Raw genomic sequence first — 12,625 nt, 5'->3', positions numbered from 1 at the left:
AAGACGTATTATAAAAATAATAACAACAATAGTCACTAAAATTGGTGTTGGAGATCCCAATTTTAGTGACCTATAATTTTTTTATATATATAAAATCCTTCTTTTAATTTTAAAAAATAAATAGCATCAATGATACCCATAATTTCTTTATTAACATTTGAGGATGTTAAATGTTCGGAAAAGCTAAAATCAATTATATTTTATATTGTGTACTTCTTCCATATGATGACTCATAAACATATAATTACGGTACTCAAACAAAGATGAAGACATGATAAGACGATTTATTAAGTTAAAAAAAAAAAAAAAAAACCTAGCAAACAAGAAAGGAAATTCAACAACGAGAAACACAACAACATGTGCCACCGTTGGGGTAAAGAGAACATGGCACGATAATAAGTAATAACTAACCATAATAATAGTTTTCTGTCTTATTCCCATAAAATTGGACCCATCGCCCCTTACTCAAAGGGCAAAGCATATTGCTTTCCACACATACATCAAAACTAAAAATTATATAGACAATTAAGCTGCATTATTTGAATTTGACACATTATCATAAGAGTCAAAACAAATCTCTCTAGTTCCCTCAATTCATCATGTGTAGGACCTTAACTTGAATTGGCTCTCCAATATCACCAATCCAAATTCTTTCTTAATTTCAACATGCCCTTTTATTTAAATCTTTAAAGCAATAGGAGAAAAAACATGTTTGTTTCGAAATTTTGGTACATGTCTAATAAAAGGGTGTGTTATTTTTATGTTGACAAATACAATTTAAAAAAAGAAACAAATTTAAGTAAAATATTTGATTTTATTTTTAATTAAAATTAGAGTTTTACACTGATATATTTCTAATATTGACTTTTATTATACAGATTTTGAAGTTAAAAATATAATTTTGATGAAATCATACTTAAACTTTGTCTATGTATGAAATTTATTTGTAGTTACAAGATTCGCCTGAAACGCCAAAGTACATTGGTTACAATCTCAACGAACAAGCTAGAAGCTATATAACTATCAAAAAAGAGCTTATGCGGTAGCTCCTATAAAATTGTGTGGCCATAAACCTTTGCCAAATGAACCCTTACGTTAACGAAACTTGTGTATGAAGCATGAAATTGAAATGTGTCTTTTGAAAACTGTTCATGTTGCTTTTGTTGACTAGTTGGTCCTCATTGATTGAAAATCATAGGGTCGTTGAACATATAGGAGAATGTCCATCTTTTCATACGCTCTCCTTAATAAGAATAAAGATAAAAATGACACCCAAGAATTTATTCAACATTCAGTGAGAGAGATAAAAAGGAAAAAAAATAAATAAAATGAAACATGATGTGGTATTATATAAAAAATAAAATAATTTAAATATTTTAAAAAATAAAAGTAAGAATTTAGCTGTTATTATGATGTTTATGCGTCAGAAAAACGAGGAAAACAAAGGAAAGGGAAAAAAGTGATTACAAAACGCGAAGTTGCTTTACTGTTAAGTCAAAATATGGGTATATATTTGTTGGCATAGCTAATGAAAGGGTTCGTTTTTTAGTGAGCAAAGGCTTATAATTTTGTCCCCTTTAGCCACCACACGCTTCATTATTGCTGTTCAGTGCCAAGCTACTCCACCCAAAAGTTCTACTCATTTTACTAACACACTAAAATTATTATTTCTTATTTATCATTATATGTTAATATTAGAATGCTTATTCTATGTGGATATATCTTGATCAATATACAAATAATGGGAATAATTCATGTGGAGATTCAGACTCAATTATTTTATATATATATAAACATTTAAGTAATAAAAAAATCACTAGTTTATAATCATTTATTCTATAATGTTGCATTTTTTAAAAATGAACAGAAACATTTTTTAATCAGATGATTGTGTATGTGTTATAAAAGATGGTATATTTTTCAATCATCTAAGGTTAGCTAACTGTAAGGAAATTTATTAGTAGTATACATAATGTATAAATTCTATCATTCTAGCTAATATCAACGTCACCATTTTATTTTAGTTTGGATGCTTGTTTATATATAAGATGTTATTAAAGAATTTATATGAAAATGTTTTAGAAAAACGATGGCAAGAGAGTTTGCACAAGGTAGGGAAGACAAATAGTTTTAAGAATACGAAATACGAAAATAAAGTACAAGAAAAATATATAAAAAGAGATATAATATTAGTTCTAATTGAAACAAACATAAAAAAAATCAGTTATTTTAAAATAAATGTAAAAAAATTATTTTAAAATTAAAAATTACAGTGTGATTTTCTATATTATAATTGTTATGTAAATAGATTCAGAAGTGATATATTTTTATAACATTAATTGTTATGTACTAATAATGAATTAAGTGGTGTTATTGCTAACATGACACTGAATACACCACATTATGTCGACATGTCTTCATTATTCTTAGGAACTACTGTAAATTATTATCAGTGTATGTGTATCACATGTTTTAAGGATATAAGCCAGTTGTTCTTTAAGATTTCTTAGAAAATAAAACTAAAATAGAAGAGGTTCTTACTTTTATGGTGTGAAAGTTTACACTCGATCGAATGAGCAGAGTGTTACCACCTCCAAGCAAATCATAATTATAAAAAAAATTAAAAGTGAAACATATTTTTCGTGAGGAACGATGAAGAGAAGAGGAATCAGAAGCCGAACCCTTTTGCATTGGAACTAGGAAAGGACAGTACTGATCCCAGAGTCAAGTCGAAAGGAAAAATATATAACACCACTAATTCTAGTTTCAATGATTATAGATTTTTTTTCAAGGTTTAAATATTTTTAAAATTTTAAATTTAATGTTGATTTATTTCATTTTTGTAATTTTGATAGAAAAAAATAAATTTATCATAAATTTGGGACACTAAAAATATATTTAAATATTTTTTTATAATATCTGTTTTATTAACCAATTCATTTATTTTATATCATAAATAAATATATATATATATATATATTTATATTTTAAAGATATTAAATATATTAACTTTTTATTAATATTTTTATAAAGTATTAAAAATACTTATAAAAAATTGTAAAAATATATAACATTGCTGAATTATAATATTGTTATTCCTCTTGTTCTAATTAAATACTTTTAAAAAGCATCAAAATATTTTTTTTATTTTTCTTAAAAGAAAATAAAAAATTTTGATTTAAAAAATTAAAATAAATAAAATAAATATTTATTACCTTCATAAAAGAGAACTTTTTCCTGCTATTAACTGTAAAGTTGGTAAGCTTTTTCACCGCAAATAATTATAAATATAACATTTATATTTGAGGAATTATAGTTTCAAGAATCTCATTGTAAGAAAGTATTTTAATTCGAAATAGAAGTAGGTTTATGAGCTTGAGCTTGGTGAGGACCTGTTTAGAGATCAAGCGTGTTAAGATTAGTGATTTTTATTTATTTTACAAACCCGGAATTTCGATCTATTTAAACATGAGCTTATTTAGACCATTTTGTTTAATTTTTGGGTTAACAGATGGTCTTCAAACTAATTATTTTTTAAAATATTAATTATTACTTTTTTATTTTATTGTTTAACTATAGGAATGTGTTTTAGAAAATTGTGAAAATTAAATTATTTTAATAATTATTTATAGGGATAATTGATTATTGTTACAATTGATTATAATTGTACTGTCCGTGCTATGAAGCCGAGCTCCGAGCTCGACATCACAACGCAAGATGACCTCGAGCACGCGCTACGCGACGTTAGCTCGGCATTTAAGTAGATCATAACTGATCTCAAGGGATCTCGTTCCAGACGAGATCCCTTATCTAATCTTATCATATCTTATCTCAAGATCTTATCATATCTTATCTCAAGATCTTATCATATCTTATCTCAAGATCTTATCATATCTTATCTTAGGCCCAAGGCCCAAAGCAACCCTAATTCACACTAAGGTACGTGCATTACTTATACGAGATTCATACTCCCACAAACACTAACTTTGGCATCGGAGTCTCTTTTGCAGGTACCACCCCCATCTTGGAGCACCAGCGTACCCGCGAAGGAGGCTCACCAATCTTGCTCGAAAGACCGTCTCTACGACAAATTTCCGGTAAGAACAATAATCAAAATAATTTTTTTTGGATAATTTTATTCAAAAGCAATTTTAAGATATTTAATCTCGTTTAAGTACAGCAAAATAATCAATTTTTATATAATAAATTAAATTTTTTTAAATATTAAAAAATAATCACAAATTTCAAATTTTCAACTTTATAAAAATAACTTTTTTTTAAAAAAAAAAGTTACTTAATTTAAGCTAAATTTTTTAAACAACTTATTTTACAAACAACTTTTTTCTTAAAAAAAATAGCTGAAAGTGAAAATCATAAGTTATTTCAAACATGTTCTAAAATTATGGATATAAACTATTACATACATATATTGGCTTTTTTTTCGTTAGTATTTAAATATTTGTAATTTCTTGTTATGAAAAGTTAAATGTATTGAGATTTAACCTCATCCTAGTGGTTGAGAGAAGAAATTATATTTCCATTGCAGTTGTCTTTATAATTTTTTATATAGATAAAAAATGATATAGATAAAAAAATTATATAGAGATGCTTTTTTACATTTTTTTTAATATATACATAAAGTTTCTTTATATGATGTGTTTGTCAAGAACAAAATTGAAAATTAAAGTGAAAAAAAAAGGTTTTTGTTTTAAAAAACTAAAATAATTGGGAAAAAGACAAAATATATTTTAAAACTAATTTGTAATTGATTATTTTCAAAGTTAATTGGGTAAGATTTTAGTTTAATCGATAATATAAGAAAAATTATTTTAATCTATAAAATACTAATTTAATAGTTTAAATTTCATAAGACACTTAAATAATAGTGTTGGCATTTCTTTCGAGTTTAGCAAAGGAATAAAAAGTGGTGAGTTCTATTACTTTTTATTTTCTCATGCACTTCACTTATTATTATCATTTTTTTTCTAACAAACACACTTCCTTTTTTTTTTTTTTTTTTTTTTTTTTTTTTTTTTTAATTTCTTCGTCTCTAGTTCTCTACCCGGTTTCTTCACTATTTTCACTTAACGAAATGCAACATTAGTTTTTAGCATTTCGTTATTCCATGCATGTTTTCTGATAATAATTTGTTATACATTTTCAATTTTATCATTTTAAAATATTTTTTTAGAATTTTCAATTATATTTTAAAATTTTAAAATTATGTTTAGTTTTTTTCAATTGATTTAATTGCACTTTTTTGTTACAATGTTTTATGATTTTTTGAATTTTATCATCCTACTTTTAAATTTGTACATTTTGTTATTCAAGTTTTAAAATTTACATATTTTATCATTTTATTAATCGTTTTTATATAGTATATTAACAATTGACATAACATATTATATCATATTATCAATTTATGTTAGTGATTAATATGAGATGTTAGCAATTAATGCATCAAATTATTAATTAATGTGTTACATTAATCGTCAATTAATAATAGTATTATGACAAAATTTACAAAATTATTAAAATGAGGTGATAAAATGTGAAAATAAAAAAATAGATAATGAAAATGCAATTGATTCTTAAAAATTTTCTTCAACTATTTAGCCTGTAAATTAGTCCATTACCATCTGTTTAGTAGAAGTAGAAAAGAGAGAAAATGAAAAGAGAAAAAAAAAGTTTTATGTTGTTTGTTTAAGAAGAAAAGTAGAAGAAAAAAATGTTTTGGTCACACTTCAAAATAAATCTTTTCTTAATAAATAAGAAGAAAAAAAATTAAAAGATGAAAATGTGGAACCCACATAAAATTATAATTTTAACTTTATTATTTCTTACCTACCTTCAAAAAAATCTTCATATATAATAATAAAAATGTCCTTGTAAGAAAATTCATTTTCTTTAGCTCTCTTCTTTTCTATCCAATCAAACTATGAATGAAGAAGAAACAAAATTTCTCTTATACTTCTTTTATTTCTTCCAGTTCAAATACCTTAAAAATCTACTCAATTTCTATTCATTATGTTTTCTCTCCAACTTCTTTCTATCATTTTTTGTTTCTTTCACACCTCTATTTATATCCATACTAGAGGCAACTTATGCGAAAATGGAATCTACCTGTTCAATGAACCATTTCCATCAAGTCAATATAAATACAAAACAATACATATTGAACTAAACAAATCGGATTGAGTTGTATATCTACTTATAGTTTAGAAATGAAAATAAATAAAATTTTATTTTTATAGACCATATACACCTTTATTGGAAAACTTTATTGGAAAACAATCATGTTTAAATTGGATATGAGAACTATAAATGATAAAAAAAACAATTCAAAATATTAAAGACCTCATATCACTAATATAGTCAAAATTTCATAAAAAAAACTATTCCAAACACTATATTAAGGTAATGCACATTTTTAACAAAAATTATTAATTGCACTATCTTCTTTTTTTAGTCTTTTTTTTTGGGAAACTAACATAATTAAAAATTACCGTTATTTATTTATAATACATTGAACCAAAAGGAAAGCTATCATTAATTCATGTATGGGTTGTGAACTCTGAAACCAGCCCACAGAAGAAGAAAAAAATAATAATAATGCAGAATATGACACACATATGACATATTCAGAATTCTTGCTTACAAGTTACAACTACTAATTAGTGCTACAAGGCATTGCCAGTTCTGTGCATGTCACTCGAGCGCGGGGCGCAAGATTCTCTATACACATAAAATAACACATAGACTATTAATTAATTATGATCTACTATGGTATGGACAACTTTTCACAATATCATAAGATTCTCAAATTCAATGTTCATAAACTATAATTATTCCCATCCATTAGTATTAATTATGGATAGTTATGATATAATCATGAGCATGAAACCACAAAATATTTCTTCTTATCTAAACTTCAATTCTACCATACATGCGTATCTGTATGATAAAAGTCCAATGATGACCGTAGCTTTTCTGCATTTAATCTCAGAACGTAATAACCTTCCATTTTATTCTCCGGATATTATAATTATAAATTAATAAATGAATAAATCAGTACAATTATATTTGTCGGTGCACGTAATGTTGAAATTCATAAGAAAAGGGTCAAATTCGATTAAAATATATGTAAGTCTTGAATTCATCTGCTTTATATTAGTATGAAGAAAAGAAATGACGGTATTTGTTTTTAACTTTTGGCAATGAATGCGAATATATGAAATTATGAAGAATTATAAGCAGATGACATAAAGAACGAAAGTGAAGTTGGGGAATATTTGTAGGCGGTGAGTGAGTGGGACCAGTGATGTCGTAAGCTGTGTTGGAAATTGGAAGCTAGGGAAGAGGAACACAACTACATTATACTATTATATACTCTCTGTCTATATTAATATTATGCTCTCAGATTTGATTCAAAGCGAGAATAGGCCAAACCTGACAACATTTCTGTTCAGACTTTGCCTTTCCTTTTCTTCCTGTCTTTGACACTTTGACATTTCCAATCTTCTTGACTGAATATTCTCTTTTAGTGGCCCTTCCTTCATTTCACCAATTTCTCTTCTTCTATATAGATTATAGACCATACTTGTTCATGCATATATAATACTACTAACCCTTTAGTTAGTGGCAAATGACAATGCCTCTTACTCTAAGGAATAAGCTCAAGACTCTTTGTACTTGGGGTGATGGATGGTCTTATGCTATTTTCTGGCGCTTTCATCCAAGGAATTCCTTGTAAGCATTTTTTTTTTCCACTCACATTCTCTTCTATTGTACCAATTATGTCTTTTTTTTTTTTCTCCTTTCTCGTTTGTGGTACCAGGAAGGTCAAACGTTTTCTTATACTGCTGATAAAATACCACAAATTATAATGCTTGTTGAATTCTACTATGCAATGGTTTCACATTTGGCTGTCATTTGATTTTCTCACCGTGGATTGCATTGCATGTTTGAAATTCCTTTAGGTTGTTGACTGTGGAAGAAACATACTGTGAAGAGCATTTGGGAGAAGAGATTGCCAACATGCTTCCACAGGTCCACTTGCTGGGTGAAGGGTATGCTCAAATTGTTGTTTTGTTTGTTTGCACTTTTCCAAAACTGTATAATTTTCACTAAACCAGTCATAAAAGTGGAGATTTTTCAAGCGCAAAATACATACCAATGTAAGATAAATGGCTGATACAGTTGCCATGTCCTGAGCAGAATTGTTGGTGAAGCTGCTTTCACGGGGAAGCACAGTTGGGTGCACTCAGATGGTCAAACTCATGATTGGGATTTGACTGGGCAGAATGTGTGTGAGGTATTGTTGTCAACTGTTGAGTTTGTGCCATTTTTTTTCACCTTTCGGTTGCTCTTAGTTTTTGTCCACTTATCACTAAAGAATTTTCTTTCTTTATTTAGGATGATTCTGGATTGCATCAACAATTCTCCTCTGGAATAAAGGTACTACAAAAGGAAGGAAAATGTATTTCATAGTTGAAGTTCCAAGCTTCGTATTTTTCCTTTTCCCCTCTCTTTAAACATTTCCTTCAATGCTCAGATACAATTGTTTTGGTTCAAGTTAGCAAGATCACATGTAATTAGTGTCAATACCGTATGGTGTATGCTTATTTGGTTATCTTTTGATGTATATTGATAAACATTTCTGTTTTGTAGACTATTGTGGTCATACCTGTCAAAGCAAGCGGCGTGGTACAGTTTGGATCCAGAAAGAAGGTTAGTATCATCAAAGAACATGAATTTTTTATATCATGCATAAATGAATTTGTGCAGGCAAGTTTTATTTTGACAACTAGAATCATGACGCACAATGTGTCCTGGTTTCTGTACTAACTTTGAATTGATAGATGCCGATTAGAGGTTTTAGTATGACTTTTATTTTAAACAGGATGCATGCTCTGGATTTTTTAATAATATTATATAGAAAATGAATAGTTATTGTTTCACAAACAGAGAACCTTAAATCTTCCCTTGTACTGTTTATTTAGGTTTAACTATTTAAACCTAGTGAGTGTTGTAACGGTAATCCAAATTATAATATTTCATAATGTCGAAGCTAGATCTGAATGATAGTAAGGTTTAATTCTCGTTTAAAATTGTAGCTCTTTATCTGAAAGACTGGAAAGTAGAAGTTTATACTCATGTTTCATCTGGAAGAGTATTTTAGGATGACATAAAAATTTCGGACACAATTGTTAAAACAGCGTTCCCTTATTGTTATGATAGGATGTGGAATCCTTTTACTCATTTCACTCTAATGCATTATGCTTTGAATGCAAAAATATTCTTGTGGAATAGCATTTTCTTAAATATACGAGAGCTTCCAGCTTCGGCATACTATTTAACTAACTATTTCTTTGTTAAGTTAAGGATGCTAATTGACAAGCATAATTCACTATATGTATTCTATTGGTTCAATATTTATTTGAATGTTGTGCCTCCTTAATTTGTACTAGCTCAAATTTTGTTATTTTCATCATGGCTGATAATTTATTGATGATCTTGGATATTTATCTACACTGATGCATATCTGAGTGTTAATTGATCATATCATATATAATACTTCCATTGCTGCAGATTTTGGAGAGTGTGGAATTTTTGGAGCAAACACAAAGCGTGCTCACGGAGATAGTTGATGATATGGGTATGCTTGACATGCCAGGAAATGCTGTTTTACCATTGGATTATGAAAATAATGATTTAAATGGGTTGTTGGCTTCCATTTATTCCATTAGTTCCAACAATCCCTTCCCTTCCCAATATAAGACTTATGAAGAAGCGATGCCTTCGTTGCAAAGAGATTCTTCTTATCTTGGTGACCAATTGAAAGCTACCGTGGAAGCTCAAGTTATATTATCAGATATGCTTTTGAAGCCCAACTCTTCTATGAACAACTTAATTCCTCAAAACCCCAGTTTTGGTGCATGTGGCGATGAATTATCTGCTTTTGAATTGTTGGAGCAACAATTGGTATCCGATGCAACGGCACAAGAAGTTGCAGATGTTTGTTTTACGAACGAAAATGCATTTACTAAGGATTCAGTGTTGACCTCATTGTGCAGTATGGACAGAGGGTCATTTCAAGGCATATTACAAAATTCACTGGATAACCAATATTCAACCCAGTCTAGTGTTGTGACAGATGTTGGTTTTCCCTTAAGTTCAAATTCATTGCATGGACACTCTAAGAATTTCGAACCTGTTGATATGTCGGAAGAAATTTTGAAGTTCAGCTCTATGGATGATCTTTGTCAGTGGTTTGTTTCTACTCCAGAGGATAGTATCAGCAAAGCAGCAATTGCGTTGGATAACAACTTTTCTGAATCAACAGAATTTAATCCCACTTCCTTGGATCTTGTTGGAAATAGTTCTATAAATGATATTTCAGTGACCTACCAATCTGTACATAATTCAAACACCGATGGGAAAGAAACATCTGTGGTTATGCATAGCAACGAAAAAGATCTCTTGGATAGCATGGAACTTGATTTTAGCTATGATCAAGCTCATAAATGGTGGGGGAATATGCTTACACCAGTAATGAGTGGTGTTACTGATACTGGCTTCTCTGAATGCATATCAGAGTTGAATACTGATACACTATCCGGCACCCGGAAGAGATTATTCACTGAGTTAGGAATTGAAGAGCTACTGAGGAGTGCAGCAAATTACAATCCTTTTAATACTTCTGACATTGAGCATGATTTATCAAGCAATAAGAGGCAGACAATAGAATCTTCACCAGTGAATAGAAATCCAATACATTTCACCAACCTTTATAGAATGCCTGGGGCTAAAGCAGACTTGTTGCATCCACTTTGTGACTTAGACAGCACAAACAATCTTCAAAGCAAGAAAGATACATTCCCAAAATTACAAGCAGGCATGCGGATTGATGATAGCCATAGCATTAATATTGGAAAGGCTGTTTCATTACACCCTAAAAAGCCAGAGGAACCCACAAAGCTTACTAAGAAGAGGGCAAGGCCCGGGGAGAGTACTCGACCACGGCCAAAAGATCGTCAGCAAATCCAAGATTGTATTAAAGAGTTGAGAGGAATCATCCCCAATGGTGGAAAGGTAAATGAAGCTTTAACTAACCATTAAGCTAAGAATAAATCTTCTATTTTTTTTAAGTAATTGCAAGAACAATCTAATATTTCCTCTACATACTATGCAAAATTTCTAATTTCATAAAACTTGCTCCATTCAACCTTTATGATTTTTTATAATCCTAGCCTACAATATTTTTAATTTGTTGTGATGCAGATTGTTTTGATATTAACATGTTGAAAAATGTTTCCTTGATTTGACAGTGTAGCATTGATTCTTTATTAGACCGCACCATCAGATACATGCTTTTCTTACAAAGTGTGCTCAAGTATGGAGACAAGCTACATGAACCAAATGAGCCAAAGGTAACTGATCAAACTACTTTTCTACAGTTTTTTCTTTTAAAAGAAAATAAACGTTTCTAATCTTCATCACTCACTCAGCATCAGAAAATGATTGGACTTGCTTGGATGTTTAGCTTGTTGAACAGGAAAATGAAGTGGTTCTAAAAGACAGTGGTGTGGCGGATAGCAAAAACGGTGGCATTACATGGGCATTTGAAGTGGCACACCAAACCATGTTATGCCCAATTATAGTTGAGGACATGAGTCTACCTGGACAAATGCTTATCGAGGTATGATAGCATTAAGAATGCATGTTTTGTATATCATCTGTAATCCTTTGGAATTTGGATTACCTATGCAACAGTGAATTCATTAGCATTGTTCTGTTGCAGATGCTTTGTGAGGAAAAGGGTTTCTTCCTTGAGATAATTGACTTAATTAGGGGTTTGGGGCTGAATATCTTGAAAGCCAAGATGGAAAGAAGGAAGAACAAATTATGGGCACGCTTTATTGTTGAGGTAGATCCAATATTTGATTGCAATATTAGAGTATAAATTACAACATTTAAATGGTGGCAATTTTTTCTCTCTCATTTTTTAGCTTTTATAAAAGAATTAACACTGGTTTACTTGACTTTGTGCAACAGGCAACCAGACACGTGACAAGGATAGATGTGTTTTGGTCCCTTATCCATCTTCTACAGCAAACAAACAACTCTGGCGTTGATTCTTCTAATAAACATAGCGATGTCATTGATGCCAAAATTTAGGGAAGAAGAGGATAATCAACCCATTTCCGCAGGTCCTAGAAACAGGATCCATGCGTGTACATAGATGATAGATTAGGATACACTTAGCAAAAATTGTAGGTGATCACATGGAAGAGGCTGTGCAAGTGATGAATTGAAATGTGAGGTGCAAAATTATGTATAATGAAAATTGCTGAGCATGCAAGACATGTAAGGAGTGAACATAATTCAATTGCTCTAAGCATTAATTCCTCCTGTGTTCTCGTTGTCTCATTTTATAATTATAGTATATGAAAAACTAGAAGATTCTCTCGATGAAATTGCTTACATGACTGGTTCCTTGTTATTTTGTTGACTCTGACACAGTGGCAGTTTCTTCTCGAGTTAACTAGGGAAGTTCAAGGTTTATCCAATCAACTTTGTTTTTCTATATGGACCGAAAGTTAGAGTGATCAATAATGAGCAT

The 12,625-nt window shown here is 29.6% G+C and overlaps 1 protein-coding gene across 1 annotated transcript; it reads left to right on the top strand.

Annotated features, from left to right (window-relative positions):
* Nucleotides 1–7,287: 7,287 nt before the first annotated feature.
* Nucleotides 7,288–12,405, top strand: LOC109817964 (Serine/threonine-protein kinase WNK (With No Lysine)-like protein). The gene is made up of 10 exons (XM_020383330.3): nucleotides 7,288–7,749; nucleotides 7,980–8,069; nucleotides 8,218–8,314; nucleotides 8,416–8,457; nucleotides 8,671–8,730; nucleotides 9,592–11,094; nucleotides 11,331–11,432; nucleotides 11,546–11,701; nucleotides 11,804–11,929; nucleotides 12,058–12,405. Exons 1-10 carry the CDS (start codon nucleotides 7,646–7,648, stop codon nucleotides 12,178–12,180), a joined length of 2,403 nt encoding a protein of 800 aa, XP_020238919.2. The 5' UTR covers nucleotides 7,288–7,645; the 3' UTR covers nucleotides 12,181–12,405.
* Nucleotides 12,406–12,625: the final 220 nt, after the last annotated feature.

Source organism: Cajanus cajan, chromosome 7, assembly GCF_000230855.2.
Source record: "Cajanus cajan strain Asha chromosome 7, NIPB_CcT2T_4, whole genome shotgun sequence".
NCBI classification, from domain to species: Eukaryota; Viridiplantae; Streptophyta; class Magnoliopsida; order Fabales; family Fabaceae; genus Cajanus; species Cajanus cajan.
The sequence above is the reverse complement of the archived record's forward strand: the minus strand, read 5'-3'. Positions and strand labels throughout refer to the sequence as shown.

Coding starts and splice junctions, on each gene's coding strand:
- LOC109817964 (XM_020383330.3), top strand. CDS start 7,646: ATGACAATGCCTCTTACTCTAAGGAATAAGCTCAAGACTCTTTGTACT. Junction 8,458..8,670: donor AATTCTCCTCTGGAATAAAG/GTACTACAAAAG, acceptor TCTGTTTTGTAG/ACTATTGTGGTCATACCTGT. Junction 8,731..9,591: donor AGTTTGGATCCAGAAAGAAG/GTTAGTATCATC, acceptor CCATTGCTGCAG/ATTTTGGAGAGTGTGGAATT.